The sequence below is a fragment of the Symphalangus syndactylus genome, chromosome 7 (genome assembly GCF_028878055.3).
Source record: "Symphalangus syndactylus isolate Jambi chromosome 7, NHGRI_mSymSyn1-v2.1_pri, whole genome shotgun sequence".
Taxonomy (NCBI): domain Eukaryota; kingdom Metazoa; phylum Chordata; class Mammalia; order Primates; family Hylobatidae; genus Symphalangus; species Symphalangus syndactylus.
The window spans coordinates 105519529-105537541 of record NC_072429.2 but is presented as its reverse complement, the minus strand read 5'-3'; the positions used below and the strand labels follow the sequence as shown (position 1 = coordinate 105537541).

General features: G+C 34.0%; 1 protein-coding gene across 18 annotated transcripts in view; it reads right to left on the bottom strand.

Annotated features, from left to right (window-relative positions):
* Nucleotides 1-1392: 1392 nt before the first annotated feature.
* Nucleotides 1393-18013, bottom strand: part of OXR1 (oxidation resistance 1) — a 490018-nt gene continuing 473397 nt past the window's right edge. For 12 of the 18 annotated variants that reach the window (XM_063642917.1, XM_055287029.2, XM_055287031.2 and 9 more), the window contains 6 exons: nt 16462-16542; nt 14476-14601; nt 13568-13720; nt 11752-11847; nt 8229-8302; nt 1393-3284 (listed from right to left, as the gene is read on the bottom strand). In XM_063642917.1, coding sequence (XP_063498987.1) covers nt 3149-3284; nt 8229-8302; nt 11752-11847; nt 13568-13720; nt 14476-14601; nt 16462-16542 — 666 coding nt within the window. In that variant the 3' untranslated portion in view covers nt 1393-3148. The remainder of the gene's footprint in view (nt 3285-8228; nt 8303-11751; nt 11848-13567; nt 13721-14475; nt 14602-16461; nt 16543-18013) is intronic. The other 6 variants (XM_055287030.2, XM_063642923.1, XM_063642922.1 and 3 more) reach the window with 1 other exon arrangement.

Below are 18013 nucleotides of genomic sequence, written 5' to 3'. Positions count from 1 at the left end.
GTTTGTATTTTTAGTAGAGATGGGGTTTCACCGTGTTACCCAGGATGGTCTTGATCTCCTGACCTCGTGATCTGCCTGTCTTGGCCTCCCAAAGTGCTGGGATTACAGGCATAAGCCACCACGCCCAGCCTAATCCACCATCTTTTATTGAACAGACCATCTTCTTTACTGAGCAGACAGCAGTATCACCTTTTTTAGAAATCAGTTTCTTTCTGAACTTTTGACCAATATATTGTCTTTCTTACTCAGGTTTCTAATAAATCATGATTATCTGACACTGAAGACCAGATACTCAATTCTTCCATGATGCCTTAGCTATTCTTTGATTTTACATTTCCATATAAACTCTACAATCATCAGTTTAATTTCCAAAAAATAAGCCTGGGTGAGATTTTCACTGTCAAAATAATTTAAGATAACTGATATCTTTTAATCAATATTGTCTGCCAATAATGAATATGGTATATCCTTCCTATTTTGGTCTTCACTTTGTTATATATCTGATATTTTCAATGGTATTACAAATGTAATACATAAATTTCATATTTGTTTGCACACAAAAAGTGAGTTTGTTTTTTTGTTGACTTTTAAAGTTCATCTTTCAGAACAGTATATAAAATGTCCTACTTCAAAAAAGTTTATTCTCCTGTTTCTCACATCATACTCTCATAAAGTCCATGACTAACTTCATTTTGCCACCTGCTTTTTTTTGTTTTTCCTCTATGTACCTTGCCCATCTTGATAAATAATACACCTAAACTCTTAAATCAAAATCCTGAGAGCTATCCTTAACTTTTTCTGACATCCAATCAATAATCAACTCCTGTTCATCCTAACTCATAAATCCTTTCCAAATCCATGCTTCCTTATTACCATTACCACTATTCTTATTCCGGCCAAATCATTTTTTTTCTGGACTTTGTAAAAGGCTCGTTTTCCCCTTGTCTCTAGTTTTTCCCTCTACTCATCTATTTTTCACAGATATTTCCCTAAAGTATACACCTGATCATGTCATTCCTCCTCTCAAATGTTAACTGAACCTATGGGATACAAAATATCAAAATTTCTTGGCATTGCACACACATTAACTGTTTATAAGGTGCTTAGCTTGTTATGCATTCTCCACCCAAAATGAAAACAATATACTTTAAAAATATCAAATAACTTGCACTTTCCCATGTGTCAAATGCCTTCTCCCATCTCCATTTTAAAAAATGTAATGCTACCTCTAATTGAATGCATCCTCCTATCACTATTACTCCTAACATCATGACCACCACCACCACAATGTAAGCTATTAGAAGCATTTAAAAAAAAAAAAAAAAAAATAGATAGTAGTAGGCTTAATCAAAGACTTGCTAAGACAATGAGTATTCAATAAATCCAAACTCATTTGTATTTCTGTATTTGATTTTATTTGGTATATGCCACTATGACCTTATTTTAGTTGAAATCCATTACAGGATTTTTTTATTATCATTAGTCAACTCCACAAAGACAATAATACTGCTGTGGAAGACCAAAGGGGAAAAAAACTGATATATTTATTTACAATTCCCTATATTGTAAACATTCAATCTATATATTATTACTAACTTATAATGAGACAAGGAAATGATGCCCTTTATTTCTATTCATATTCAGCAATAGCATATTATAATAGAACATTAGATTTTCTTTTCCATTAGCATTTTGCTTTCTTTAAATAATTATCTAAACTTTCAAAACAACTAAATATGTAAGTGCTATACAACTAAATCTACTTAAGCCAAATATTTGGCTTATAATTTCATTTTCAGAATAACTTAAAGTGCTATAAGCAACCTGGCAATCAACACTTTCTATAAGGACAAAACTACCTTTAAACATTAATTTACAAAATATACAATGTTTATCTGGAATAGCTGAAATTTCAGCACAAAGTCACTGTCACATGTATAACAGCAGGATTCTTTTTTGCATAACATGAAGCTTTAAAATTAACTGATGAATTATTGCCACAATGGCTATTATTGGTTTCCTACAAAAGAGGATAAGAACTACTAGTGTATTCTATCTTTTCATTTTTTTTTTTGAGGTCACTTGACAGTAAGTTTGCATATTCAACAAGTCTACTGAGTTACAATATTGTCTACTATAATCATTGCCCTTTATAAGAGCAAATGCTAATGGTAATTAATAACATATACCACTCAAAGAAAATCACAATTTTTTTTTTTCCTTTTGAACAAGAGTAACCTATATTTTGGGAGTTGGTGTGCAACAAGGCTAAAACAACCAAATTATAAAACAGTATACCTGACACAGTATGTTGAGGAAATATGCATCTGTTTCATAGTTTTTGTACTTATGATAATGCCTTACTAAGCTACACATATGTAAATAGTATGTTTTCTTGCTTAATATATTAAATTCAATAGAATCAATAAGTTCTCATTCTCCTTTGTGATTTGTAACTTTATCAGGTAATTTAATGATGAAAGCATATGCCCAAACCTGCAGATCATGTGTACTGTCATCTATTACAACCAGAATTCAACTCAAATTTCATTTTTCTTAAAAGGAAATTGAGAATATCTGCAACATCGTTAAAGAGAATGTTGTAGTGTGAATAGAAACTAGAACTCAGTGGTCTATGAAGTATGTATTATTTTGGCAAGTGATTTTTTCCTTCCTAAGAATAAGATGAACATGTCCAAATGTTACCTGTGCCAACTTCACAGATACAGAAGTATCTAGTCTTCATTTCCTCAATGCCCCAATTAGACTGTTCTAGTAAAAGAATCAATATAGTTAAAAAAAAAAATAAATCAATACAGGTTCAACAAAAGAGCACCATCCTATTAGGGAACTGAGTAACATGCGAAAATGAAGTTGTCATTATAATCAAAATGTTGCCCAAATTCTAACAAACCCAAGCTGTTATACTGGTACATGGACGCAGTCCATAGTGTTAACCTAAAGAACTCTGGGACAAGAACATGATTTGAAAAATAAACTCCAAAATTATACCTGTAATAAATGGTGATACAGACTAATTTTAAAGCACAAGTGACATGTTACACTGTATTGCTTCTTGAACTTTCCAAACAATGCTTGTCCATGTCAGGTTTGGGCCATTCTCCTGCTAAGACAGGGAGCATTGTATTTATTCAAAAGCCCAGATTTCAATATCTTGGATAAAGAAATCTTCCTTCTTAGAAAGTGTACGATTCCCAAACGTTTTACAAGAATGGCTTCTTCCATGGTAGAGATCTCCATCAAGCCAAAGGGCAAATTCTCCTCTGCAATACATAAATAATAATCTGTTAATATTTATGCCCTAAGTTATAAAACAATTTAAATGAGACTTTGAATACCTAACAACCCTAAAGTTATTAATTTTCTCAAATCCTTCCCTACTCCTTTCCACACTGACACAATTTTGTTTTACTCCTATTCCATTAAAAAATTATTTATAGGCTAGGCGCGGTGGCTCATGCCTGTAATCCTAGCACTTTGGGAGGCCAAGGCCAGCGGATCACCTGAGGTCGGGAGTTCAAGAACAGCCTGACCAACATGGAGAAACCCCATCTCTACTAAAAAATACAAAAAAATTAGCCAGGCACGGTGGCACATGCCTGTAATCCCAGCTACTCGGGAGGCTGAGGCATGAGAAGCACTTGAACCCAGGAGGCAAAGGTTGCGGTGAGCCAAGATTGCACCATTGCACTCCAGCCTGCGTGACAAGAGTGAAACTCCAACTCAAAAAAAATAAAAAGAAAAGAAAAAAAATTATTTATGATACAGACCAGGAACAGTGTCCTCTAAAATGAACTTTATATAGGATTAGCTTTTGAGACAGGTACTACTCTGTAATTTTTTGCCTGGTATTATGAGTTTTTCTTTGGGTATTTTTTTTAGTATGGTTTGTTTTGTGTGTGTATGTGTGTGTTCATCTTTTCGGTATGGTTTTAACATATTTAACATGACTTTCGCAAAGGCACAAAAACTCAGAAACATCTAAAATAAAATTTGGGGACTCATGTTAAGGACCTAGTAAATAACTCTGGTTTCTTGCATAGGAAGCTGTTTGCAAAAGAGCTCAGTATGAAAGGACTTTAAATGGACAAATATGTGATGCTGAGATTCAAGCAGAAGAACCAAGATACAATCCAGGTATAACAAGAACTTAACAGATAGATTATAAGGTCCAATTTATCTAATTATCTAATACATAACTGAGAGGGGAAAAAACCAGGTTACGAGAGGACTTCTTTCTACTCTCTAGAAAATGTTTTCCTACCTAATAGAAGAGGAGTGGGGGCAAAGACTATTAATTAACATAATATCCAGAGAGCTATCCCTTGGGATTCTCTAAATCTAAAGTAAGATACAAGTCAGCAGAATTGAGCCAGAGTTTAGGAGGAGGAGGCTTTTTAAAAAAATATGGGCAGTTATATTTCAGTGAAAGAAAAAAACTGGTCTGGGATCAAGACTTGTCTGTCAACTCACTGGCCACAACTTACGTCAAACTTAGTTAAGTCACTTAACCTCTCTGGGGTAGAGTTTGTCAATTATATTAAAACACACAAAAGAGAAAAGCATATTAGGTAATCTGTAAAGACTTACACAACTCTATAATTTGGATGGCTATAACCTCTGACCTTCAGGCTTGCCATCAGGAGTCACATGGCATCACAGAGTTAACTGACTTGTGTGGGAGAGGAACTGACCAATTTTTTTTTTTTTTTTTTGAGACAGAGTCTCACTCTGTCGCCCAAGCTGGAGTGCAATGGCACAATCTTGGCTCACTGCAAGCTCCACCTCCTGGGTTCATGCCATTCTCCTGCCTTAGCCTCCCGAGTAGCTGGGACTACAGGCAGGCGCCACCACGCCCAGCTAATTTTTTCTATTTTTTAGTAGAGATGGGGTTTCACTGTGTTAGCCAGGATGGTCTCCATCTCCTGACCTTGTGATCTGCCTGCCTCAGCCTCCCAAAGTGCTGGGATTACAGGCATGAGCCACCGTGCCCGGCCTGGAACTGACCTATTTTTAACACTATCTTAGAACAAAAGAAAGGAACTATTTATTTATACTCTGTAATAAAAAACAACATCAAATATATCATGTATATTAATTACATATATAAATTTTAAGTATACAGATGTGTTTCTAAGTAGAGAAGGTGGCTACAGTGACCATGTAGAATGGTTCCTTTAAGAGTTGGGGCCGGGTGCAGTGCCTCACACCTGTAATCCCAGTACTTTGGGAGGCTGAGGCTGGTGGATCCCGAGGTCAGTAGTTTGTGACCAGCCTGGCCAACATGACGAAACCCTGTCTCTAATAAAAAATACAAAAATTAGCTAGGCATGGTGGTGGGCGCCTGTAATTCCAGCTGCTTGGGAGGCTGAGGCAGGAGAATCACTTGAACTTGGGAGGCAGAGGTTACAGTGAGCCAAGATTATGCCATGGCACTCCAGCCTGGGTGACAACAGTGAAACTCCATCTCAAAACAAACAAAAAAAAGAGTTGGTACTTCGCAACAAAACAGAAAAGACAGATCAGTATGGTAATTCACAATAACCAGGTAAAGAGATCATCCAGTGTCACTCAAGAAGAGAGTTGACAGTACAAAAAACTGTAATGGGATAACCAGTGATGAGGTTCTGATGAACCTCTTCTATAAATGAAAATGGGACTTTGCTAAGATACAAGATCACCCTGAAAATCGTAACAATCCAGAGTCTGTGATACAGAAGCACTGCAAAAACTAGATCGTCCCCAAAATGCCCCCTGCCCCATGAGGAAGCCATCATTTGTTAAGGTTCAAATTGAAATTCATATTTGACTAATTTGTTCAACTTTAAACGTGCACTTATCATGTTTCAGACACCGGCACTGGAAAATACAAAGATAAATTAGAAACTGCATTTGAATTAAAAAGTTTATGGTCTTATGACAATAGACTTCTAGAGACTCTAACACTACTGGCAACAACATGCCTTTAAAGAGATATCTGAATCCATGAGCCTTTTAAAGCGCGAATAGACTATCATAGCCAATCTATTAGAAAGGAGAATATGAAAGGGTCAGACTTCCTCGTAAAAACCTTCTGCTAAATATGAAAGGGTTAATAAAAGATTAAGACATTTAGTTGTAATCTCAGATGACTACATCTAAGAAGTACCTCAAAATTGACCTTCAAGATTCATGAATGTCACTGATGCTGCATTAAGTTTTATTACCAAGTATGAATAGTTTTTTCCAAGGTAACCTGAATTTTCTGAAGCCCTGAGTAGAAGCTTTCAACATTTTTCTCAATTTCTTAATATCACATATAAAATTCGATTTGTATGTTCATTTTAGAACAATGGGTACCTCTGCATTTCATCAGCATTTCAAAAAGGTATGTGATATCCAAATATTTAAGTAAATGTATTTAAGAGGTTACAGATCTGTCCCAGGTGAAACACCCAGAAAGCCAGAAAGTGTATTTTTATATGAGCAATGTTTTAAGATAATTCATATGACTTTCTGAAAAGAGAATGGCTAAGGAAGTAGAAGGAATAAAAGTAGTCTTCTAAATCTTTAATTAATGCCTTATAGCTCATGCAGCCAATGATACTGCAGGCAGAATTCTTCCTGGTATCAGAAGGGAACAGATCATGTTGGATGAAAGAAAATGAGTAAAGGTGGCTATCAGTTTAGGTGGCTATCAGTTGTTGAGTACTTAGTTTATGCTAGATACTATACTAGGATTTGCACAAAAATTATATCCTTGTGAATTCCTTATAATCTCTCTGCAAAACTGATTTAATCTCCAATTTATAGCTAAGGAAAGTTTAGAATCGTTAAGGAGTTTGCTCAAGGTACCACATATAGCATATGTTGAAGTGAGACTCTGAATCGGGTCTATTGGACTCCAAAGCCTACATTAAGTCCACTACACCATTATTTTTCTTTTGGGGTGCCTTTCCCTTGGAATTCTGGAATATCAACTCCCTGTAGTTTCTGCTTTCTGAAGCTGTACTCTCCTTCAAACACTGAAAACTTGTATTAATTTATTATCAAATAACTCAATGGTTACTTTAGCTTGGTGAAATCATGCTGTACAATAAAATCTAGTTCCAGCAGACATCTAATGGTATTGTGTATGACATTTTTGAAGACTTAAAGCACCCATAAAATCTTGAAATTATGTCACTAGCTTGAGCGGACCTCTTGGAGAGCTAACAGAATCACATGTAAGACTACTGTTTAGGGGAGGGCTGAATGATACCCCCCCAAAAGATATAATTGGACCATGTAAATATATGCTGAGTTCAACAACGAAAACTAACAGAGAAGGCTACAATAACCATGATCACTTTTTAATCACCCTAATTATATCCTCCAAACACCTACTTACAGAGAAGTTGTAAGAAAATTTGTTAATAATAGAATAACCTGGGACGATGAATATTCTTTGGTGGTCTGAATAAATTATCATTATATATCCTCAACTGTGGGATACAAATAATGTAACACTTTTACAAGTCTGAAAATTATTTAGCATACCCATGTCTAATACTGAAAGACAGAAATACCAAAGGAAAGAGTTGTTGCTTGCTAAGCCCAGGCTAGGTGGGACCAGAGCAGCCTACCTCCCAACACTGTAAAGATTAAAGGAGGCTGGGATACCAAATAAAAAAGTTCTTTACAGTACTTGCAATGCCAAGATAATCACATTATTGTCTGATTCATAATTGTTAAAAAAACAAGCAAGCAAAAACCCCTGAAAACTTGAGGGGTCCCTACAATTTTCTGCAGAAATACCCATTTCTATTATTGTCTAAAATATTCCAAATGGTCTCCAGAGTAGAATAACATAAAAACAATTGGACTTATTCTATGCATTGGGAGAAATATAATATTCCATCACAGTTATTTAAAAATTAGAGAAGTTCAAAGGTACTGAGATATTTCCCTTTATATTATCAAAGAGCCACTGTGCTCTAAAGAAAAAGATGGGTCTTAATAAACAGTGAATAAACTGAACGGTATTTTAAAATGAAGAAACAAATACTCCACCAATAGTTTTAATAACTACGCTTGAGCGCCTTCTTGCAAATATACTTTATTTTTCATAATATACAAATTTCAATTCTAACGTCAAAACTTTCTGAAGATAACTGAATTTATAAATAATCCAAATGCATTTTTAAAGTTCTTCAAAAACCTCATAGTGAAATGTTCAAGAGACTTACCCTCCACCACCGAAAGCTAGTGAATCCATGTCTCCTTTGATAAAAAACATATTATCTCCTGTCCACTTAAAGACCTATATAAATTTAAAAAAAGCTTTAAATATATAGATGAAATGGTTATTATAGAGAGTTAGTTCTCCAAAACACAAAATAGTTAACAAAGCCAAGATTGGCAGTATAAGAACACTACAAAAAGCTTGGCACAGAAGGCTCTGGTGGTTTGGATTTCAGTGTTTATATGACTAAATTTGAAAGCACACTCTATCACTTAACTTTCAATTCCAATTTCTCAAATTTTGTTAACTTTTCACACATACTTCTTTCTCTTGACTCTACAGACATCAACAGTTGGACGGTTAATAGAAAAAATTGAGAAAGAAGTAAATAAGTTGAAAAAAAAATCGGACACAAATGCCATTAACTTTTACCATTAAACATAAATGTATGTTAATTTGATAATATTTTAACACAGGGTCAAGGCCTTTTCTTTGGATATATATTTACTGATCATAGTTCTTAAATAAAACATGACTGTAATGGGCATTTATGATTTTCAGTTTCAATTTCTTTAAACAGTGAGAACTTAAAATCATTTAAGAAATCCAAGAGCAAACTAGACATTAATATTCTTAAATATATTTTTCTAACCTTTTATGGGTGTTTTACCTAAACCTAACATAGTAGCAATTTCTAGCAACTTACCTTTATCAAGTTTTTCAAATGTGTTCATTACAGTTTTCAATAAAAGTTTCTTTTAGCACTCATTTTTCATAGTCATGTAACATTTAATTGACTACATTATTACACTTATCAGGTAGCAGTAACACAAAAAGTTTGAGAATAGGCACTACCGATGCTTAGAAAATCTGTAATAACTACAAGCTTTCAATTAGCTGTTGCTATCACTTGACATATTTTATGGAAGGAATGAAAAGCATTGGTTATTCTGGTGAGCTAGTTAAGTACAAATTTGCTAAAATACTTTTTATTGTGTTACCAAATCGTTCCTATTTTGTTCATTTATTTTTATAAACAATCGTGTTGATTCCTTTTCTTGAGATTAAAATGAAGATTTTACGTGCCACACTCCAATGTGCCCGAGATACTAATATTGCACTCAATGTTTAAAGAACAGTCACACATTCACTAAAATTCATTTATACCTTTACATTTTAGATTTTATTGGCATGAGAATGTATTCAATTTATGTTAGTCAAGCCACAGTAAAGCCACACAGGTAAAGAAAAAGAAACCAGTTAATAAGTTTTTATTTAAATCCAAATAATTTATTTTTTATGCTTTCATAACTTGCATCATTAAGCTTAGTCATTAAATGTTTCTGGAAATTTCACAATCACAATTTATAAACAGAATAGTAATGATAATGTATATTCTTTACTAAGTCCATAATTTGGTGCCATCCCAAGTATTATATATAAATGATCCTCATTTAATTATTAAATGGCCATGCCATATTTTATGATTCCTCGTTCTATCTACAGGAAAGTTGAAGTGCAAAATGGTCAAAGAAAAGTTACCAGGGAGTAAAAGGCAAAAATAGGGGTCAGATGCAACTGTGCACGACTCCAAAGTGCATGTTTTTTTCATTTATGCCATCTTTTTTTTCCTTCAACTTTTAAGTTCAGGAGTACATGCGCAGGATGCACAGGTTTGTCACATAGGTAAACATGTGCCACAGTGGTTTGCTGCACAGATCATCTGATCAACTAGGTATTAAGCCCAGCATCCATTAGCTATTGTTTCTGATGCTCTCCTCTCCCTCCCTGCACTCTCACCCCGCGACAGATACAAGGTCTGTGTTGTTCCCCTGAAATTTGTCCATGTGTTCTCATCACTCAGCTCTTTCTTATAAGTGAGAACATGTGGTGTTTGGTTTCCTGTTCCTGCATTAGTTTGCATGGTGTATATGGTGTATTCCATGGTGTGTATGTACCACATTTTCTTTATCCAGTCTATCACTGATGGGCATTTAGGTTGATTCTATGTCTTTGCTATTGTGAATAATGCTACAGTGAACACTTGTGTGCATGTATCTTTATATTAGGAGGACTTATATTCCTTTGGGTAAATACCCAGTAATGAGATTGCTGGGTCAAATGGTATTTCTGCCTCTAGGTCTTTGAGGAATTGCCACACTGTCTTCCACAATAGTTGAACTAATTTACACTCCCACCAGCAGGGTAAAAACATTCCTTTTTCAGTTGGGAGTGGTGGCTCATGCCTGTAATCCCAGCACTCTGGGAGGCCGAGGCGGGTGGATCACCTGAGGTCAGGAGTTCGAGACCAGCCTGGCCAACATGGCAAAACCCCATCTCTACTAAAAATACAAAAATTAGCTGGGCATGATGGTGTACACCTGTAATCCCAGTTATTTGGGAGGCTGAGGCAGGAGAATTGCTTGAACCTGGAAGGCAAAGGCTGCACTGAGCCGAGATCATGCCACTGCACTCCAGCCTGGGCGACACAGCAAGACTCTGTCTCAAAAACAACAACAACAAAAAAACAAAACATTCCTTTTTCTCTGCAACCTTGCCAGCATCTGTTGTTATTTGACTTTTTAATAATAGCCATTCTGACTGGAGTGAGATGGTACCTCATTGTGGTTTTGATTTGCATTTCTCTAATAATCAGTAATGTTGAGCTTTATTTCACAGGTTTTTTTGGCCACATGTATGTCTTCTTTTGATAAGTGTCTTTGCCCACTTTTCAATGGTGTTTTTTTCTTGCAAATTTGCTTAAGTTCCTTGTAGATTCTGGATATTAGACCTTCGTCAGATGGATAGATTGCAAAAATTTTCTCCCATTCTGTAGGCTGTCTGTTCACTCTGATGACAGTTTATTTTGCTGTACAGAAGCTCTTTAATTAGATCCCATTTGTCAATTTTTGCTTTTGTTGCAACTGCTTTTGGCATTGTTGTCATGAAATCTTTGCCCATATCTATGTCCTGAATGGTATTGCCTAGATTTTCTTCTAAGGTTTTTATAATTTTGGGTTTTACATTTAAGTCTTTAACCCATCTTGAGTTAATGTTTGTATATGGTTTACGGAAGGGGTCCAGTTTCAATTTTCTGCACATAGCTAGCCAGTTCTCCCAGCACAATTTATTAAATAGGGAATCCCTTCTCCATTGCTTATTTTTGTCAGGTTTGTCAAAGATCAGATGGTTACAGGTATGAGGTCTTATTTCTGAGTTCTCTATTCTTTTCCATTGGTCTATGGGTCTGTTCTTATACCAGTATCATGCTATTTTGGTTACTGTAGTCTTGTAGTATACTTTGAAGTCGTGTAACTTGATGCCTCCAGCTTTGTTCTTTATGCTTAGCATTCTCTTGGCTATTTGGGCTCTTTTTGGGTTCCATATGAACTTTAAAATAGTTTTTCCTAATTCTGTGAAGAATATCAATGGTAGTTTAATGGAAATAGCACTGAATCTATAAATTGTTTTGGGCAGTATGTTATGCCATCTCTTTATAAACAAAATATTGAAATAGTGGTCCTTACCTCAAACTCTGGACAGAATGTAAAAACAAAGGTCTCTCCAGTACCATAAAAGCCATCACTCACTTTAAATGGCTCAGATGCTAACGCACCAAAAACCTAAGGATAAAAAAGGCATATTCAATGACATGACTAACAAATTTATTTCAGTAAGCATTATTTCATCATATATGTTTAAATAAAATGCAAAAAATAGAAATCTGGTATAGTTTTATCTAATCATACTTAAAAAGGGAAAAATGGCTAGCTGCTATATAATTTACATTAGTGTCAAATATATAGCATATTGGGTTTTCAATGGAAAAACAGATTTTTTCCTAGTTTTTAAATTTTGGGATTTTAAAGTAATTAAACAGACAATCTTAAAAAGTGGTTAACACATTTCAGAAGGACTTATATGTACAATGTATGTATGATATGGATAACATGATGCTATGGGATTGTGGTGCTTAATAAAATAAGTCCTTCAGTATAGGGAAACATTCTATCACTTTTAAAATATGCTATTTTTTCTTCATCATTATACAGTAAATTCCATGAAGGCAGGTGTTATGTGTGAATTATTTTGTCCTGTAACCCTGTGCATGATCTTATATAAGACACACAGTACCCTAATGAGAAAATTGATGAATAAGAGATTGACCAAGTAATTTCAGTGTTATGGGTTGAAGTTTCCATATGAGAAATGGGAGTGCAGAGAGTCTAACAGATAATCTGTACAGTCACTGTCTATCCTGACATTCTATCTTTATAGTCTTAATTTTGAAAATATTTCCTTATTGAAAGGTTATTTTACATATACAATATAGAAAAGTACACAAAATATAAACACATAGCTCAGTTTAGAACTAACACAAGGCAAAGTCCCATGCAACATTCATTCAGACCAAGAAACAGAACACTACTAGTTCTAGAAGCTCTCTTTGTGCTTCCTCTCATCAACAGCCTCAACTACCTGAAGGAGTTACTAGCCTAATACCACTATAGATTCATTTAGCCTGCTGATAAAACTTTCTATAAATGAAATCATAAGAAAGTTACTCTTTGGCGTTTGATTTCTAATTCAATATTGTTTGTGACATTCATTTATGCCATGGCATGTAGCAGCAGTTCATTCATTTTCGTTGGTGCAAATACTTTTTCTTGGGTATGTAACCTTGGGCAAGTTGATGAGCTTATGTCATAGTTGACTCATTCTTTAATACAAAGATAACAGTATCAATCTCATAGGGCTTTCATGATTAAATAATATAATGCATAAGTAATTAGTCAAGTTCCTGACACATAAAACACTAAAGGTGTTAGTAATACTAGTGTTTTGTTCTAATATTGCTATTTTACCTTCTCATTAGTTTCCAATTACAACTGACTTGAACTTGCTATTTGAGGAACAAACCAATATTACTCTTATTTGTGCTTTTGTTCTGGCTATCACCTTCAAACAATTATCTTTAATCAAAACTTCACCCATTATTCAAGACTCTGTCAATTTCTACCTTTCCCATGAACCTCATTCTTATTTCCTCACTTTTTCTAGGTTCTAAGAAACCTACCATTTTTCCCAGCATTAGAGATGTTGGTATGCACAAATGTTCTTTTCTACCACTCTATAATCCCTTTGAAGGCAGTAACTCTTAATCATCATGCTCATATCTATCCTTTGCAACACTCAACATTGCCTTGCATATTAAAAGTACCCAGTAATTATCAGTTAAACAATAAAATGCACTAATAAAGTAATGTTTGTCAAAGAAATATGCTAAAAGTTACTGTTACTGCTCTTAAAGGATAAGCAATCTATGCAGTTGGTGTTTCATACCTGTCCATCACTGTCTTTAATCACCATCAGCACTGGGGTGTCTAAACCTGTCATTGTTCGATACAGAGTTTTCAAGCTTGTGCCATGTTTTCCAGTACCATAAACAAGAGTCCATGGATAGCCAATTGTTCTTGGTGGAAGATGCTTGGTAAGCTTTAAAAAACAAAGTGTTAGTATTTACTTGATAGCTTGTTGTTCATTATGTAGAATACTAATGCCAGTTGGAATTTAATGGTGCTTATATAATATAGGCTATAAGAATAAATTAACAGTAGAAATTATTATTCTCAAAGATACTAAGATGATTGAAAAGTATTACACATTTCTCAAAATAAAATATTAATTGTCTATTAGGAAAATAAAGAATCATCCTGAACCAGACACAGATTAGAACAGGGATAAGAAACAGATTACTTAACGCTTTTGCCTTCCATATTGAATTAATAAAAATACTTGATAGACTATTAGCTTGATTATTAAAATATCTCTCAAACAATAGGCTAGGGAGACAGACGCAAGTTAGGAATCAAGCTTTAATACTTCTCCCTGTGTGACCTTGAACAAGTTAATCGCTCTATGCTCCCGATTTTTTAACTTAATAAAAAATGTGCATAATAAGAGCATCCAATTTCTACAGCTGTTGTTAACAACTACATGAAATAATCCACATAAAGCAAGTAACAAGCACACAACAATAAAACAAATATTGGCTTTTAGTGTCTGCTTACCTAAATCTCCTGACATCTTAATTAACACTAGTTGCTATGTTTTGCTTACTCTTTCTTTTCATTGGAGTGGAATAGTAATAGCATTAACGCTGTTGCTTCAGAAACAGCTAAAAAGAGGATGTTTTACTCTCATGGGTACACACTCACACTCAGAAATGCACATATGTGAGCATGTCATACCTTTTCAATTTGATCTGGCAGTAAAAGTTCACTGGGATCACTTAGGTTTGGTCGAAAAGATTCAGACTCCAGGTCTGCTTTCACTGGAGCAACCTGCTTTGAATTTATATCTTCCCTTGTAGTAATCTAAAACAGTAAATAGAGGTAGTGCATTAATGTAAACTTGTGACATGCTTTCAAAATTGTCAGACTTTTCAGATAAATAAAGGTTTATATCGTAGAAAATGTGGCTAAATCTTTAACCTTAAGATTTTATAGGGCAAAAGATGGCCCATATCTCATATCTATGATGTAGCCAATGTAGGAAAAGATTTTATAACAATATACACAGACGTTTTCTCATCCACTACATGAGGAAGGACTGGTAGGAATGATAAATCCCCATATTTCTGTGTAAAGAAGATAGTTCCATGCATCTTTAATTAAGCCCTTGAAGGGCAAAAGTCAGCCAGCTGGCTTGCCGTGTGTGTGTGTGTATGTGTGTGTGTGTATGTGTGTGTGTGTGTGCGTGCTATTTAAAATAGAATTCTTTCATGCTAAACACAAAATTTGTCAAAAATAATTAACAAAACTTCCTGGGTGCCAAAATTTTAATGTAAAGAATAGTAGAATAAAAAAAAAAACTATTTTCTGTGAGTTGTGCATGTATTTATTTGTTTCACTGAAAAAGTTACCATTTTTTTAAAATGCTTTCATTTTTTTAACTTTCTAAACATTTAATTTTTTTCATCTACTTGGACCAAACAATAAATTTTACTGTTAATTTGTTCATAAATTTATTTTTTAAATTAGATTAATGTGTTGCATTACAAAGAATACATGCTTTTAATTGGTGGAAATGATTTCACTGGTATTCTTAAAATGATAAAAATGTTAACTAAAAATAAAGCTTACTACTGCACAATATATTCTATTGGGGCTTACTTTTTTATATTAATTTATTTTAATATATAAAACATAATAACATTAGAAAATACAAGAAATGAAACATTATTATTTATGAAACTTTTAAATTGGAAAATATGCAGAATTCTATTGGAGCAGATAACTAAAATGCAACAAGGTTTAGCAACTGTGATTCTATACAGGAATGAAATGCTTGCTAAATTATTTTGTTCCTTTGACAGGTTTCTTAACAAACCTGAGCAGCATATATCTGCAACCAATACATGTTCTATAAGTGTATTGTTTTTTGACAAGAAGCTAAATACTCATTCTTTCATATCATGTCTCACCCTTATTTTGATGATGTGAAAGGTAAAAAGAAAAAGAAAAAGAAACCCAAGGCAGCATTAGAAGCATTAAAAGAAAAAATTCAGTGGGTCTAGCAAAGCCATGAAAGCATATCTTATTAAGAAGAAAGAAACACAGTATAATAGACAAAACTTAAAAATGAGTTCTCAATTACATTGCTTTCTTGTTTCTAAAAAAAAAATCACAAAGATTATTTCACAGAATTTTAAGTAATTTATCCAGTTCTGTCTAAACTGTACTATTCCAATGCACTCCTAATACCAACCAAGAATGCCTCAAGAACAGTTTATCCTATTGAGATATTTGATGTGACGTTGATACAAATGAAATAGCCTTAAAGAAAATATTTAAGCCTTGCTATTAAATTTTTTTTAGTTTTCCTATAGTACCATTATCTTTCAAATTTTGTTTAGAAAAGATTCAATCTCAAAACCAACAACATTCTTCCAATGTTAAATGAATGAAAACTCCTCATCGCTGAAAGAAACACACAATACTGAGAATAATTCTGAAGTGACAGAACATTCTTCAGAATATTTTTCAAGTGAAAAGATGACAGAAAAGATAATCCATAGCTGTTCAAGGCAATACTATAACCTTTAATACAAAAAGGAATTTAATTTTAGTGCTGCAGTCAAAGCAAATTCTTCAAATGAGATTTGCCATGACAAAGAACACTAAAAACAGGGAGTATTTAGTCTCTGGAGGGGTTTAAACTACTGAAGGGGGCACCTGGAGGCGTCTGCAGAGTGTGCGCAGTTCTTCAGTATTTAGAGCATCGATCCTGCGGTGATACTCAGCCACTGACACTACCTAAATATGGAGACAGGAAGACAATAATTCCACTGACAGTTGAGAAAAACAGCAAAAAAAAAAAAAAAAAAAAAAAAAAAGAGGAGAAATTAAAATGGGAAGAGAACTATAATTAGGATTTCTTCCCCACTCCATGCTGAAAATCCAAGAGATTTATATATCAAACTAGAGTGAAATACCCATGAATGATTTTCACTACTACATCCAACTAGTTGGTAATGTAAGGTTTATTTTATGGACTATTCCATATAGATTCAACTTAGTAAATATAAATTATAGTTTTTTATACAGAAAACACTATATAAAACGCATACTTTGCTAACATTAAAGATAACGTCTGAAAACTAAATGGTCTTGCAGTTACAAAGGAAGTGGTAGTTTCAACTACCCCCTCCAAATCAGGTGAGCTCAAACATTATATCCTAATGGCCATGCTGGAAGAATTTCTTCTAGGCACAGGTGACAAACATACCCATCTATAACAGAAACAACAGAGAGGAGAAGAGCAAGAAAACAATATAGAAGTGCATTTTAAAACCTATGGCAATAAGAAAAATAAGCTCTAGAAAGTAGAAAATAAGATTTTCAAAAGTATGTCTAATCAAAAGTACCTTCAGTATGTCTGCTTTAGCCCTTTAAATGACATTTTTTTCTAGTTTTTGCCTCTCTCCTGTTTTATTTCTTTATGGTTTTTACTGTATCACTTATTTGTGACTAAAATTTAACAACTTTCCTACATTTTAACTTTCAAAGGAAAACTTTCTATCTTCTATAATTGCCTAGACCAGGCTCTTGCACAGTATTAAATTTGAAAGCCATAAATGACAGATAAACACTATTAAAGAAAGCCCACAAAAACAGGTAAGTTTCCTCAGGTTGACATAATAGTTACAGCTTTTTCAGATCATGACATAATTCTAAAAACAGTTACCATACTACAGTGAACGCTAATGGTGTCATAAAGATGTGACGATTCTCTTGAGCTATGACTAGTTCCTCTTGTAATCAATCAAACATGCACAGAGGCTCTGACCACAAAATGAGTTAAACCAACTAGCTCATAAAGAGTTTAGATTTTGAACCTAGGTTTTAAAGGCTTTTTATTTAGCCAACTAAAAGGAACTGGCTACCAGTAAACATCAAGGTAACTATGAAAAGCTATGTAAACTTGTTGAAAGTTCTGAAAGACATGATAATAGAAAAAAGGAAAAGAGGCTGGACAGATTTCCATTCTGGCCATTATTATTATATTGAATTTTGCGAAGCAACAAAGCATACAATATGTTAGCTGACTCTGTACTTAGAAACCAGAAGCTGTTATTCTCTCTAGCTCTGGGGGGAGGGGGGGTCAGGTAAACCTGGGTTCCCCACTGCCTATCAATTTTGTTATAAAACAATGAAAATAATAAAAGTGCATATCAAATCTGGTTTTACATGAATTACTGAGGAAATGCATATTAAGGACTGAGTA